General features: G+C 38.1%; 1 protein-coding gene across 1 annotated transcript in view; it reads left to right on the forward strand.

Moving 5' to 3' along the window:
- Window positions 1-7,963, forward strand: part of LOC139732400 (PGAP2-interacting protein-like) — a 30,509-nt gene extending 22,546 nt beyond the window's left edge. The window contains exons 13-15 of the mRNA XM_071643265.1: window positions 6,017-6,078; window positions 6,572-6,724; window positions 7,592-7,963. Coding sequence (XP_071499366.1) covers window positions 6,017-6,078; window positions 6,572-6,724; window positions 7,592-7,685 — 309 coding nt within the window. The 3' untranslated portion in view covers window positions 7,686-7,963. The remainder of the gene's footprint in view (window positions 1-6,016; window positions 6,079-6,571; window positions 6,725-7,591) is intronic.
- The last annotated feature ends 8,914 nt before the right edge of the window (window positions 7,964-16,877 follow it).

The raw sequence follows: 16,877 nt of genomic DNA on the forward strand, positions 1-16,877 counted from the left end.
GTCCACAAGCTTGATGCTAGGCAAGCAAGGCCCAAGAGCTAGACACTAGGCAAAAATGGCCCATGATCTTGGTATTACATAAATGAAGCCCATGGGGCTTCATTTATGTAGTATCGAACTTGTGGAGCTTATTTGCCTAATATCTAGCTCTTGGGCCTGTTTTACTCTGTGCCTAGCTGGTGGACGGTATAGCTGGTGGACCATTTTTCAATGTCTAGCTCATGGGCCGTATGACTTGTGGGTGTCTAGCTAATGAGATGATCCCACTCTGTCAGCCTTCTATTTTACCTCAGGGTTTTTCTTGTTATACATTTTACCAAGCACTTGAAAAAGAGGGTATCTTAAGAAGGACTTCCTATTAACACTGCTTGATCATCCACTAATGACATCCCAAGCTATTGTTTTATTTTGGGAATTTTTCATACATTATCTCATAGTACTGAAACTGGACATTTTTATTTTTTTCATTGAAATGTGAGATGATACGTGATAGGTAGTGCGCAGGTGGCATAAGAAATCATTAGATTGTCATAAGAAATCATTAGATTGTCATCAGACTCTTAGCAATAGTTGTAAAACAACCTGATTCAAAGTAGTTTTCATATGAAATTGTACTAGGGACTAATCTTTTGTCACTTGTGTTGTTTTTGTAGTTATGTAGCACCATCTGCAATTTCCTCTTGGAACTGACTGAGTTCATTTGATTTTCGCCTGCTGTTCAGAACTAATTCATGAGTGTCTTGCCATTAGTTTGTTTGATACCTTAACATTTTCATTTCACACTAATAATGCATGAACTTTTCTCTCAAAGTATGGTGGTTTAGATATTCATTCAAGCTGTATTTTCCAAGTCTGTGCATGGCCATTCTTTATTGAATGCTCAACTCAATAATGTTTGGTTATTGGTATTGCTGAAAGGATATTTCATATCCAGAAAAGTTTCATATCCAGAATTTTTTTTTTTTGTATACGTCATGTGTTTGTCTCATATTTGGTGTGAGAAGGCTGTTATTCAGCTGTTTCAAAGCCCACCCAGTTAAAACACTGTGCCACACACCTGTTGTAAGTTGGCTGTGTGGTTTGGGCTTTGGTATATGTCAATTTGTAGATATCTAACATTATTTTCTACTATAGTTTGACTTTTTTTGGAACAGGCACCATCTGTAATTGCCAGATTTTGCTTTCCTCAAATTCATAAATGCATGGTTTACTCAGGGCTTCCCACCTCCTTGGTTTACTGGTATATCTAACCCCTCATCATACAACATTTTGCTGTTATGCTTTGTTTCTTTCTGCTTACCTGTCTTTCTTTTAGCATGATTATTTTTCAAGATTTTGTTAGTGCAGTGAATTTATTTGAGTGCTACAAAGTGCTCTGTGTGTGTATGTTTTTGGTGCCTTCATAATGTATAAGCGATTCAGAAATTGAATTTGATGATATGCACTTTTTCAGGCTTTTCAAGCTTAATTATCCTGCTCCTATGCCCTGTATCCAAAATATTTGACTTGACTTTTTCTACCGTTCCATGTATTTCAACTAATTTTATGTATACATTCTTTGTCATTTTCTTCCCCATCTTTGCTTGTTTTACTTATCTTATGCATGCATGTGTGATATGTTATGTACTTGATTGAGAATGTGACTCTCTTCATTACATCAATAATAAAATATGAATAACGATAGTAAAGTATTCAAAAAATAAATAAAGGAAAACCAAAACATCAAAAGGCAGATTTTTTTTTTTTTTATCAACATGGGTTTGCCTCTATCTACCGTAGATATGGTGATATTTAAGATGTTTCAATTGCTTGTATATCAAAGAAAAGCAAATAATCACAATTTGGGGTTATGTCACATGTGCTGTAGTATGTATTGCCCCCTCTAACTTCTTTTCTAGCATGTTTACTTATGGCTCATATATTCTGCACAAAATCCCAACTTCTTTTCCTTGTGCTGCATGCCACTTCTTTTAATAATGTCATGTCTTTCTGCATTATCAGCTATAAGTCTGACCCAATATTTTTCATGCACTGTTATCCAAGAAACACTTGATGATGTGATAATGCCTTATGGATTGAGGTTACAGCATGTGTCACACGCTTAACAAATATTGAGTTAATATATTCAGTGGAACTAACAAATTTGTCCTATACATATTCCCACCCAATCCTAATTCCTTCTTTGATGCATGTGTGTAAATATATGTACAGTAGTATAATATGGATGTATTCAATGTTGATAACAGGCTTTGATTAATATTCAATCACTACTTGACAATTATTTGCCATCACTAAATGATTTTGATCATTTCTTTTAGGATACTTGATAAAATGTGAAACTCAAGTATACATGTGGATTGAGTGAATGCAGCGCTATTAGCAAAACACATCAGTGATAGTTTGACAGAAGTTGCACTATCCTTTTAAAAGTTATGCATTTTTTAAATTTCTGTGCAGCCATCACTGGATGTGAGGACTACTACATTTTGTGACATCACATATGGAAAATGATGTTCACAAAATATGAAGAGATTTCTACATAACTTCATTTTTTTTATTATTATGAAACTTATAAAATCCTTTGACTTGTTACTGTCATATGTTGAGGTAACAATTATTCCCCACTGATCTGTGAGAGAGGTAAGTCAAGTGCTCTTTCATTATGCTAGACAAGTGAAAATGTGTTGATTATTTTTTTTTCTCAAGTTATATTTTCTTTAAATTGTTTTTCATATATGATGTCACAAAGGGTTGTAGTCTTTTCATCCAGCTGCAGCAGCGCCTAAACTTTTAAATTCATATATTTGGATGGATTGTCCAATTGTCTTCAACCTTTCACTGATACTAATATTGCTGCATTTCCTCAATTCACATATGTATAATATCACACACATTTATAATATTATGTTATATATCTGATATTAGGGTTTAATTTTCCTTTAAAGCCTGCATAAAGTAGGAAAAAAGATATGCACATGTATGTGATATATCTGTTTCAATTTTATTATCTGCTGAAAAGTCAGAATTATCCACCTTCTTCTGTTCATAAACAATGTTGTCCTTATCAAAGGGTTGATGAATATGATACCAACCTGGCCAATGTTTGAGCAAAACCAAATGTCAGGGTCAAATATTGCCCTCTACTACACATGACTTTTAGGGACAAATTATTGTACAGTGAAACCCCGTTATAACGAGTTCGGTTATAACGAGGAACCGCTTATAACGAGGTGATCGCGTCGGTCCCGTTTTCCTTTGCGTGTAAATCTATGGCAGAACGAACCGGTTATAACGAGTTTGGTTATAACGAGATTCCGGTTATAACGAGGACATTTTCGGTGCATCATGATAAAGAAAAACATAAGAAATTTGATCGGATATAACGAGGTTCCATTTCTTAGACCTGCCTCTATCAATCACGCCACGAACGAAACATTGAAAAGCGATTTCACGCTATCCCCGTTTTACGTATGTGTAGAATGCAGTAATGCACTGCACAAGTGCCCGTCCCGTCTCGATCTCTACATGTACTCTCTGAAGCAAGAAGACTCGGAAACAAACATGATTCAGTCCCATCGTTATCCTTCTTTACCGCCCATTATCAGTGACGAATAACCGAGTATAGGGCCTACCGTTCTTTCCATGTTAAACCACATACACTGTAACATAATCATAATCATTCCATTTTCTTTTTTGCGAGGTTCCATTTCCTGACTGCCGCTTTCAAACACGCGACAAAGGGAACATTGAAAACCAAATTCACGCTATCCATGTCTCTTTCCCGTTTTGCAGAGTAGTTCATGTTTTCTTCTTAACCACGCCATAAGACACAGAAATACCTTCCGATGTTTCTACTAAGTTATTGAATAAAATCATTCGATTTTGTATTTCGCGAGATACGCGTGCGTGATAGGTCAGACCACAGCGCAACGAGAGAAAAAAAATATAACGCATTCAAAAACTTTTCATGTAGCGACACTCGTGGCCAAAATGGACAATAACATTGAAATGCGTGTGCAACTCATCATTGTACCCTTTCCATTTTTAGTTCCGACTTCCAGTTGTTTTGCTGGCTAGTAACTATTATGAGTGTATATGATTAAAGCCGAAATAATTAATGAAATCATAGCGATCCCGCCGGGCGACAGTAGCGTAAAAATAGTTGAATATCGCATGTTAATCTGCTTAATTGAGTTGGTGTTCAGAAAAAGAAACAAACGCTTTTAACAGTTTGAATAGATCTGCGTTTGTTCGTTATCATGTAACAAATGATTATATAAATATGAGTGTGTATGATTAAAGCCGAAATAATTAATGAAATCATCGCAATCCCGCCGAGTGACAGTAGCGTAAAAATAGTTGAATAGCGTATGTTAATCTACTTGAGTCGGTGTTTAGAAAAAGAAACAAACACATATAACAGTTTAAATAGATCTGGGATTGTTCACTATCATGTAATAAATGATTATATAAATATGAGTGTGTATGATTCAAGCCGAAATAATTAATGAAATAATCGCAATCCCGCCGAGTGACAGCAGCGTAAAAATAGTTGAATAGCGCATGTTAATCTACTTAATTGAGTTGGTGTTCAGAAAAAGAAACAAACGCATTTAACAGTTTTAAGAGATCTGCGTTTGTTCATTATCATTTAACACTGCATTTCACAATGAAGACCAGAATGGTTTATGAGGTATATTTGCGCAAAAGGATCACAACATTCCAAATTCAACCTTGTAGCGTATTTTTCAAGAACTGGTGTACAAAACGCGAAAAAATTTTTGGAAGGAAAAAAAGAACGCATTTTTTAATCCCTTCGGACGCAACGATCATTATACATTGTATAGGATTACATCGGAAATGATTTATGAAATCATCGCATTCCCGCTGGGCACCAACAGCGTAACATACCTCGCAAGTTACGACAAACAACGCATGTATGTTACTCATTTTGCGCTGGTGTTTAGAAAAACTTAACAAACGTATTTTAACAAACGTATTTTATACAATCTGATTTTGTTGTCATTTTACGATGTTCACTGTATTTCACAAACGAAAAAAAAAAATCTTTCAGGATGGTTCGATACAAGAGGAAGAGATAGGTGTAGAAAGAATCCCGAATGATATGATCTTGCCGAGTAGGCCTTCTTCTCAAGAACATAATTATGTGAACTATAATGAGAAGAGAGTTTTGGAAGAAAAATAAACAATTAACACATTTCACCCCCACTTTTCCGTCTTTTTTATGAATCAATTCACAAATAATTTCCCTTTATTGTCTCAATAATAACGATTCATAATTGTGTAATAACAACGCAAAGGAGGTTCTTATAAATTTGATTGACGGGTATGATTTCGTGCTTATGTTTTTCTTTGTTTTTGATGCGTACGGTTATAACGAGGTACCGGTTATAACGAGGTAATATCGCCGGTCCCACGGACCTCGTTATAACGGGGTTTCACTGTAGCATGATTTTGTAAGGGTGGTTCACAACAACATAAATTCTCCAAAACAAGTAAGCTAGTCAGTGGTAACAAGTCAATTGCAGCCAACTATTGGTATTTGTATCAAAAATATTGTTATAGCAGAACTGGTTGCTCCTGAATGCAAAATGAGTTATGTTTAGAATATTTCCATGAATATTTTCAAGCATGCAAGGCTGCTTGATACCTCACTCAGGAGAAAAATTCATCCTTTTTCTAATTTGGAATCAGAAAGATGTTACTGAGGTGTATCTGCGGATCTCTAGAATAATTGCAGACAAATACAGCGATTTGAACCTATTTGTGTTTACCGGTAAACAAATTTGAGGTTAATGTTTCATCGAGGACATTTCCTAGAAACGAAAACAATTATTTAAGCTCACTTCTCCATCGGAGAAATCCATATTATCTTGAAAAATTGGGGGAAAAAAATCAAAAATTCCAGTAAGCATATTCATTCTCAGACATTTTTTGTCATACCGATGTATTGATTTAAGAATTTTAACAGCTCATCATGTTATTTATACCACAGGACATTGACAGTACAGATCAAGACAGGTTCTGTGAATACATCATGTACAGAGGGCTTAGAAGGCAAGTATTTCTCGCACATTGTTGGTGAAGGCTTTAGAGGAGAGAGGATTTACGCTGTAGCAATGACCTGTTATGATTAACGACTTGCAAATATACAGCACTTGTATAAGCTACTGTGTCACATTGACAAGTAATTACCTTGAATATCCACACTGGCCATCATTTCCCACAGAGTCAATACTGAACACTTTTGATATCTCTAGCGATGCATCAGGAGAATTGGTTATTCGTATCAGAAAAGTTTATCATTCACGGTGTACTGTTTCTTTCTTTGCGTACTTTATTGTAGACTTGGCTTTGCCAGAATTGTTCATGGAGATCTGAATGACACAGTGTATTAACTATCACATTGACAAGTAATTACCTTGTATGTCCACACTGTTCATTACTGTCTTTCTGTTTCAGGACTGCAGATTTTATATATCTCTAATTCCTATCGGAAAAGTGAATTATACGTGGTATACATTTTCTGTCTTTGCATACTTCACCACAGACTTGGCTTTGCCAGGATTACTCATGGAGGTCTGAGCGATACGGAGGTTCAGGTGGCCAAGTTTGAGATTCCTGACTCCAAGAAGTTCGAGGACAACGACATGGTCGTCACAAGCAAGAGTGCGGTGGACCGAAGCGTGCGATTCTCAGAGAAGTGAGTGGAATGACCCAGCATTTGGGTGAAATCAACAACTGTTGAATCAGATCAGCAGCATTCAAGGGGGATGGGGGCTTGGGGGTGGGATGGGGAGGGGTGGAGGGGGGGTAAACACTGTGTCCCATTTTTGAAAAGGCAATGACATTGATACATGTTTGTAGAAACTCGGCCATACATCTGGGCCCTGTTGCATAAATGTTGAGATCACACGTATGTCCGAAAATCAGACGTAAGTTCCTGGATACTCAATTCTGATTGGCTGATACCGAACTTGCATTTGATTTTTTTTACTTGTGTTTGATTGCATCTTTTTGTGCAACAGGGCCCTGGACACACAGGCTCAAATCATAGTAGCCGTATCATGCGAGCATGTAATTTTAGGTGAATTTCATGATGAAAATTAGCCTGAGCAAAATAAAACAATGACAATAAGATGTACAATTTACTCCAGAGCCATGATGCCATGTGTTTCGTGCACATTCCACCTGTAAGGTAAACATTTAAATCATAAGGACCAGTTGATACCAGTGATTCTAGGGTAACAGGAAGTCAGTTCAGCTTGTTTAGATGAGAGAAGTAGCCTATGTGGTGTTTGCTTGATGAATACATGCATTGTTGTGTTGGTTTTGTGATGTGGTTTTGATTCAAGGTGTGTATCACCAATGAGGTATGATTTTGTTGCACATGTACTCGTGAACCCCATTTGACAATGCATAAATAATTAATGCAATGAATAAATGTGAATAAATTTGTAAGAAGTCTTTTCCATTGTTGCATTGTCCCTCATTACTGCCATTTGAGTCTTGAATTTTGGTACAATTTTCATATGTTTTTATATACATTCACATTTTCTTTCATTGTCAGATTCGGTGAATTCAAAAAGGGACATGGGAGTAGCGACTACCATCACTACCACATGAGCACACCTAAGTACTTTGTCAGCAAGTCACGGCAATGATAGCACTACTGCTCCTTGATTATTATTATTATTATTTTTTTTTTTGTAAGAAGACCACTGCACAAAAATGGAGGTTGGCACAGAAGAGTGATACTGACCAAACAAAAACCAGAATTTCAGCACCCCTACTTGCTGCAAAGCTCAGAAAGAAGATGTACATGGAAATCAAGAAATTTTTGGCCAGTATTAACAAAGGGTATGTAAGTCTGGTCCGTGGATTATGCAAGCCTTGAACGTGAAAAATGTGTTTGACACTTCATGTATGCCAACACACATCCAATAATATATGCACAGTGAGATCCGAATGGGCAAGGTGCGCCTATTTTGCACTCATTTCAATCCATGGACTCAATTTTAACCTTGAATTGAATTGTAAAATTACCTTTGTGAATTCCGGGCAGTAGGAGCGTGTTTGTCATGGCCTTCCAAGGTCTGTTGATAGGTAAGAGCAGATGAAATGTGTGGATGGTGCATGTTGTCGTGGAGAACTTGTCTTCCTCTGTACTTTATGGTACCAAATTGACACAGCATCTGTATGTCAAAGGATGTGATGTTCAAAGTTATCAAATATCATTGCCATTGGCAATTCATCTGCATTCTTTGTCAGCAGCTGTTTATGGCAGCAGCCTTGAGGAGGTTGAATGTCGGTGATCCTTAATGCTCAAATTAATGTGCACTTTAAACAATGGTTTGTATGTTTTTGATGATTACATTCAACTCACTGACTTTTCTTGATTGCAATGCAGATGGGCCACACATAACAGGTAGCAAGATCAAAAGGTCCAAATTTGATGCTAACAAGCATATATGCACATTTTACAGTACACTGTTAAAGCAAAGTAAAAGTAAGGATAATCAGTGAACTTTGGTAGACTTTAAGTAGATATCACAATCTTTCTGTTCATGGTAGCTTCTTTTCTCTTTGGCTTGCCACGCCAATTGACATTGCTGGAAGATAATGCTTCGAATCAATTGCTGGAATATGATTTGCTGGATGAAATAGGTGGATTAATCAATGCCTCATACGTACCCCTTTGTGATGAAATTGTAGTAGAATAAGATGATAATCATGTCTGATATACCTGTAGAGTAATGTATAGAAGTTTCCCATAAGTATGTTTGGTAAGTCAAGAACAACGAGAAAGGTTTTCTCAATCATGTTTTGTATTATCTTGTAGTTACGTGTAATGTTGTAAGCCTATTCATATCAGATAATTGGGTAAAATCCTTGTCACCATTGTGGTAAAGTTTTTGAAAAAATTTGCACAGTCAGCATACTCAAGCATTAAAGTTGATGTGGAAGAAGTGACTCTTCTAAATATCTCAAGACTACTAGCGAAGACTTGATACTGAAATTTGACATGGCTTGTCACTCTTGAGTGTTCCAATATGACTGACATGGGAAGGAAGAGAATCTTATGCTGACATAATCAGAAGCATGTGGCGTGTCTGCAAGAGGTAGAGCTGGAGTAATTATGATGAAAGATGATTTGTATATATTTGCAGGATATATTGGCCAAGGCTACATTGCATAGCAGAAAAATTTCAGCCCTTCAAGTTAGAGGTAACTACAGTAATTGACAATGGTAGCAGCTACTGTGGCAACACTAGTATGTACATGCTGATTGTCATTGTACTTACGCTGTGCTTGTTTATGCAGTTGCAGAGTGCTACGCAAGTACTCTAAGTCTTTTCTGCAACATAGACTTGGGACTGTCAGCATTATATTCGAAGACACTCTACATAATCCCTTTTTTAAAGCTGATGCGCAACTTGCTTGTGTCTGAACATAAATGATGTAGCAGTTATGTGTAACCAAGTGATGCGAAGCCCCTTTTCTCATTTGTATTGACAACATCATCATGTAAATGTACTGTGATTAGAAGTAGACAGTGGACCTGTTCAGTATTAAACAGACAACAGGCAGTTAATAAGTGTACATTTAATCAGGACAGTCTATGTTATGTAAGTTGTGTTGTTATACCTGGGAATAGTCAAAAGCAGTTACAGGTACCCATGTATTATGGCAATTGACTGCCATGTATGTATGCACATCATCGCAATGTACACAATATGTTAGTATTGTACGATCACTATAAGCATGTCCCACACCTCAACTGAAATTTTGTGTTTGTGTGTGATGAAACGTAATATGCGCTTTATCTGTCATTATGTGTGAGAATATATGTCACTGGATTACATGAGTCAGGGTATATTGTAACATATGAGGCACCTCAGTGTACATGATATGCAGTGGAGTTGATTGTTGTACTGCAAGTGTATTAATTTTATTTTGCATAAATGACAAAGCAGAAGCTGGTAAAAGTGAGAAGGAGGGCTAAATATCTCATCTCCACCCAGAGGTGACAATCTACTCTTATGGAGGAGCCATAGTTTGATATCTTTGATGTGATAATCTGATAAACTGTTTTCCACATACACTATTTGAGTCTCATGTATTTGTTGTAGCATTCTCATGGCGCCAATGGCACAGATGAAGCAACAATTCCAATGCCTACTGACAGTTTCCACTGGAGATTATTTGAAGCACTTGAAGGGTCTGGTTGATGGAAGTGGGGGAGCTGTTACAAATATCCGCTTACAAACACATTCACCTTCAGGTATTCAAGAATTCAGGAGAGGTGAGAAAATAAGATACCTTACACCGTCCTCTGAGTACCATTTCTATCGGGCATTCAGCACACTCGTGTTTATCAAGAAGTGAAATTCAGAGTAGGTCTAGTAAAGAGTCGTAGTGCTCTTCCAAGTGGAATGTTTACCAGTTTATGAAATGTCGATCGTGTCCATAGAAGGAGGGGGTGTCTTGAGAAGGAAGAGGAGAAAATATTGCTGCAGTTGTGGTAGAGGGGAGACTTCCAAAATTTGCCGTCTGCTCATGGTATTATTTGGCCATGTTTATAGATGCATGTGCCATGTTAGATGTTTGTTGTCAAAAGATCATCACACTGTACTGAATACCAGAAACATTTCGCAGTTTGGAGCCGATGGCCTTTTCATGTCGTGAAACTTTCACCAATTTAGACCATGAGAAATTTCCCCGAGTACAGTACCAAAAACATAACAGATACACCCAGTGTCTACAGTTCTGAAATAGGTCTGGACAAGCTTTGGAAAACCGAACCCATCAACACAAGTTTAAAGAGTGATGCCATTCCTCTTTGCAATGACCCAGCCAACTTGAAGCATCTACAAAATGTGGACCTGAATACAGAGGCTTAGTTCATCTTCTATTCGTTTCATGTATTTATATGCTGTGGCATGGGAGCTTGATTCTTCTATGGCATGGTGAATGGTCTCCATGGTGTTTTCATCACATTATAAGTTCTGTTGTATTCTTGCTGATGCTGATAAGTTTCCTTCCCCTTTGTATACAACTCTTGTCCGTATTTGTGTGGCCTTTTCTGGTGGAGGATGTAAAGATCCAGACTGGTAATAGGCTTGTCTGTAAATACCGAAACAGTACGGCCCTCTTTCTGGTGGAGGGACCAGCATTGCTCCCATTGACTCAAAGGCAAATGAAGAATTGTAATACATGCTTGTACCTGATGCTTTCTTGGAAATTCTTTGATTGTGTAGAGTCCCCTTGGTTGCAAGTGTAGGTGGATATGGCAACAGATCTGGCAAACATACTCTTCCATTATGGCAGTAGTTCAGTGATTGCTTTGGAAATCGCAATGCCTTGCAGTAGGGACATATTCTGGACATTGGGCCAATATGGAGTTTCTCTGGTGCTTCACAGTGAGTAGATTCAGTGCTTGGGCCAGACCCATGTTTTTCGATGAGACGCGCTGCACACTCCAGTGTAAAGGTGTAGCATTCTTTGACACAACTTGAACTTCATGGATGTCTGCATTTGGGCCAGACATTTCTGTTTCAATGAGGCGTGCTGCACACTCTAGTGTAGCCTCCTTTGATACAATAGAACTTCATGAGCATTTATGCTTGGGCTAGGCCTTTCTGTTTCGATGAGATTTGCTGCACACTCTAGTGTAGCCTTCTTTGATGTAACTTGAACTTCAGGGGTGTCACTGCTTGGACCAAACCCATCTGTTTTAATCTGGTGGAGGGTATAACGATCCAGACTGATGGTAGTCTTGTCTGTGTATATAGAAACAGTATGGCCCTCTTCCTGGTGGAGGGGCCAGCATTGCTTCCATTGATGCAAAGGCAAATGAAGAATTGTAATACCTGATGTTTTCTTGGTAATTCTTTGGTGGTGTGGAGTCCCCTTGGAGCAATGTTGCAACTGTAGGTGGATATGACAATAGATCTGGCAAACATACTTTTCCATTATGGCAGTAGTTCAGAGATTGCTTTGGAAATCGCAATGCCTTGCAGCAGGCTCAGATGCTTCATGGTATGTAGATTCAATGCTTGGGCCAAACCCTTCTTTTTCAATGAGACGTGCTGCACATTCCAGTGTAGCCTCCTTTGATACAATAGAACTTCTTGAGTGTTCATGCTTGGGCCAGACCCTTTTGTTTCACTGAGACATGTTGCACACTCCAGTGTAGCCCTCTTTGATGCAATTTGGGCTCTTTGAGTATTTATGCTTGGGCAAACCTTTCTGTTTCAATGGGATGTGTTGCACACTCCATTGTAACCTCCTTTGATGCAACTTGAACTTCATTCTGTGGCCAGACCCATCTGTTTCAATGAGACATGCTGCACATTCCATTGTAGTCTCCTTTGATGCAACTTGAACTTTTTAGGTATCATTTCATGGACTTGGTTATTTCCTATGTTTTATATGAAAAAAAAATCAAGCTTCTGCATGGCTTCGGCATCTATAACAAATAAAGTAACATCATTCAAAATATATTCCAATGTGATTTTGTGAGAGTAAATTGGGAAAGGTGTAATTTAGGTGATGAGCAGCTCTTTGTTCTGAAAAAAAAAAAATGCAAAAATCTGATATTGCCTTAATGCTGAATTATTTGGGCAGATTCAGATTCTGCACCCTCAAAATAGGGAAAAAACATCTAAAAACATCGGGTGGACAGTAAAACAAGGTTCAGCCTCTGGCACCCAGAATATCCAGTCCTACATACTCTCATAATGTAGTTTCAGTGTCATCCAAAGATATGCATAGGTACATGTATACAGGGATGCCAAGTTCAAAATTTTTTTATGAGTGAGATTTGCCTGACTCAACGTCTCGGACGCGCTCATGTGCGCGTGAGCGAGGGTGTGGGAGGGGTTAATACAGAGCTTTTTCAATTTTTAGCTCTTAATGGTGCAATCAGGTGCATACTTAAGTGACTATTTTTTACCTATTTTGAAAGACAAAAGGGAAATATACCTTCAGTTGCAACTATCACTTTAATCCTTTGAGCTATGCTCATTATTAATAGGCCAAAGTTGCATACTTCACCCAATGCGTGAGAAAAATGGATGCTATGCGTGAGATCGTGAGATGGACCCTAAATGCTTGAGTCTCACGCAGAATGCGTGACACTTGGTAGCTCTGTGTATATAGGCCTGTAGGTATACTGGTACTACATGTCTTGGATTGTGCAGACAAAAACATAAATCATGGCTCCTTTGCTAAATTTTCATGCACAAAATAATTTCTGTAGTCGAAGGAACCAGAGTTGATGTTTGTGTGCGTAGTGACATGATGTATTGAGGTACACACTTATGTACATATTAATGTGTACAAATTTTTCTTTGTAGTATGGTAATACCTGGTGAAGCGGTGAGCAGTGTGAGATGGTATTTGAGCGATTGCTTCCCTAAGCAATAGTATAGAATGTTTGTGTCATGTTCTTCCTTGCAATTACAAAGATTATGTAATAACTCAGCTGTGGTTGTGAATACCATATGAAACCATGCATTTGTCTTGATATGAAACGGAAAAAATACATTTTTGTGACATCTTTTGTTGTTGCCTGTAATATGTGATTACCAGTGAGTTGGAGTTAGTCCAGGCTAGAAGGCACCCAACCTTGTTTTTTGATATATACAATGTTTTTTGATGGTTTCTTGTCAATTCGAGGGTGCTGATTCCAAATCCGATTGATGCCACTCGCGTAACCTTGAGCATTTTCGGCAAAATGCAAAAATCCAAAATGGCCGCCAGATATGCTAATTCGGCCGTGATAAACACAATAATGTGCCTTATATGACCAATTATCCCACCAAACTTTATACATTTTTGTTCCTAGAGTTACTCCATCTGCATTTGCAAGAGAATTTTCATTTCACATAGGTTCATATAGTATTTAAAGGTCATTTCTTATTCAAAATGGCCGCCATTCCTATGCTTATGTGCTATATGAATGGCAAAACATATGCATGGAAATGTAGAACAAATTTACTGTATTTCCAGTCCCGTATACCTACGCTGGCATGAAGTGTTGCATGTGTATACAAATATGTTAGGTGTCACTTACAATATAGAGGGCCTTCATGTATATTTGAGCATTTAATATTCATAAACCTTACGATGTTTAACACAATTTCTTATATACTTCATTTTGTCTCAACAACGAATTCAAGTTCACTAAACGTCTCGCAAGAAATCAGTATACCATCACATTCTACATGCAGGTTGAATATAGAAATGTAATACTAACACAATATAATAAGAAGTCTACATGAATGGTATTTATCAAATAATGTTGAAAATGGAGGGGAAGCTAGAAAACAAAGCTTCTAATATGCATTCCCCTAAAACCATATCAAAAAAGTACAGAAAAATCCTATACAGTAAGTGCAGAGATACATGGTTGCAGACAAAAACACATCGGACATTAATGACCCAACTAAAAACCCTTTCCATTGTACATTTGTTTTTACCAGCAAGGAGTTGGGGGGGGGGGAGGGGGGGAGGGAGGAGTCCTGAGGCGAGTTTGAAATGGATCATAACCTCCATCACTTTGATATGATATAATTTAGAAGTACCGCCTTGATATTATCGAGCAAACTTGATTTTCCTCTTGAATTAAAACAACAAAAACTGGTGAAGGCATAAACGAAACTGTCCAAACGCAATACGGTACAAATTATTAATTAAACATCAACCAAGGAGCAATGTAAATACTCTTTCAGTTCTCTCACAGTTCCCAGGAGTTGATAATATACACTTTGACATCATGATCTCCTTCAGTCTTGTCTTAAAAATAAAACTGTCATTTTTATTGTCTTCAAAGAACCCTGCAATTGGATGTTTGGTAGCAGGCGACATCAGCCCCATATTTGAAGAATTCTCAGGCTAAAGATGCATATTAGTCCTGCAATTGCTTTAATTGCAACCACATCTGGTGATGTTCAGCACTTCCTCAGGATTCAGAGGGCAATTTTGCCATAGAAACTAAATGAAGACATGAAGACTTGCTTGATCACCACCCGTTGAAGCCCTATGGCTTTGTTGCCAGGCCAGAGACAGTTGTAGGTAACTTGGATGGTATCAGAGATGACATCAGACCAGCATCTGCACCAACCTGTTTTGGGGTCAAAGCTTTCAAGTTACGGGAGGGAAATCTAGGTTTGTGGGATTTCAGACGCATTGATGGCAGGTTGTTCAAGGGGGCATTTCACACTCTAAAAAAAAAATCCGAGTCAGAACTGACCCGGAACTGGGTCCGTTGTGGTCACACACCGTTCCGGGTCAGAAATGACAAGGAATGGGGTCAGATATGACCCCATCCAGAGTCATGATTGGATCAGGGTGACCCCATTCCGGGTCTTCATGACCAAATTCCAAGTCATCAGGTGTGTGACCCCAACGGACCCAGTTCCGGGTCAGTTTTGACCCAGATTTTTTTTTAGAGTGCATGAAGCGCTTTGTCAGATCTTTTCTTTTTGACAGTTGTTATAAGCTACTAAAATCCTTGCATCTTATTGGCCGAGAGCAAATTTGTCAGACAAATTTGTCAGACAAAACGCTTCATGAAATGCCCCTATGCTATCGTGTTTAGAAGGTCAGGGTATGCGTTGACGGCACTGGTGAGGTGGTGACACTTGTCTTGTCATCCTTTCCTTCCAGCGTGAGGGAGAGTGATCGAGAGCCAGTGAAGAAGGGTGGACTTCCTTAGCCCATGCTTGGAAGGCTTGCCACAGAGGGCTACCTTGAACATAGCGTTGGCAAGATGGTTATTAAGATGGAAGGCATGGGTCTGATGATAATCTTATAAAGGTTAGGGCAAAGTCGCCAGAAGGTGAAGTACTCCTCTATTGTCTCGAGATGGGTCAGTACTCGGCTGAAGTCATCCAAGGACTTTCTATGAGACGTAAAGGCGAGATCATCTGCAAACTTCCTACGTGAAGCGAATGTTATGTCACCATGTATATGTTAAAAAGAGCTCTAGTGGAGTTAGTTTACAGCCACCATTAAGGAGGCCATCATTCAGAGTCCTAACACAGCCGGTCTGGTTACCTAGAGCAATCCTGAATCTGCAAGTGCTGAAGATTAAAGACAAGCAGTGTGAAGTTGTTATAACACTGCTTTCAGAATGAGGCAGCACTGCACAGATCTCAGAGTCTCTCTTGACATCATATACGCAAACACATTCACTTCGAAAAAAATGGTGATAAAATTCATCTACCATATACAATTCATCTGGGTTAACATGAAAAACTTCGGGGCATTGTTTTCATTTCAGAGATTTGACGACAGGAAGTGAGGTGGTCCGTTTTTTCCTCTTTCCCCTGCCTCATATTCTTTCTCGCATGAGGGGACTGAAAAGTTTGTATAATATCGCTTTTAGATAATGTAGAACAGGACAGGTAATTGGAATTTTCATTTGTGTGATCATCTAGGATTCAGCCTTTTAATTTAGTAAATGAGAGTGAATATTATACTGTCAAACATCTTAAGGCAAGTAAGTGTCAAATGTTCATATCTAATAATTCCTGATAAACAATCTTGATGTTGGCGTCAATTCAAGCTTTGGTGGATTTTTTCCAAATTCCTAGGGAAAAATTCAGATTGAGGTACGCAGCAAATTCAGATGTTTGCATCAAACAATAAAACAGCTTTTGTTACTAACAACCTTCTGATTTATAATCAGCACACAAATTGATAAACAGTGTACCTGAGTGACAGAAAAAAAGAAAATGTGTTTATTTCCATGTACACTTTGCCGTTCATATTGTGCAGGGGTATATGAGTGGCATCCATTTTGAAGTTTTGTATTAAGAAGAATATAATAAGCCTAAAAACAATAG

The sequence above is a fragment of the Diadema antillarum genome, unplaced genomic scaffold (genome assembly GCF_040938485.1).
Source record: "Diadema antillarum isolate AM-2024a unplaced genomic scaffold, OU_Dant_1.0 seq00000420_RagTag, whole genome shotgun sequence".
In the NCBI taxonomy this organism is placed as follows: Eukaryota; Metazoa; Echinodermata; class Echinoidea; order Diadematoida; family Diadematidae; genus Diadema; species Diadema antillarum.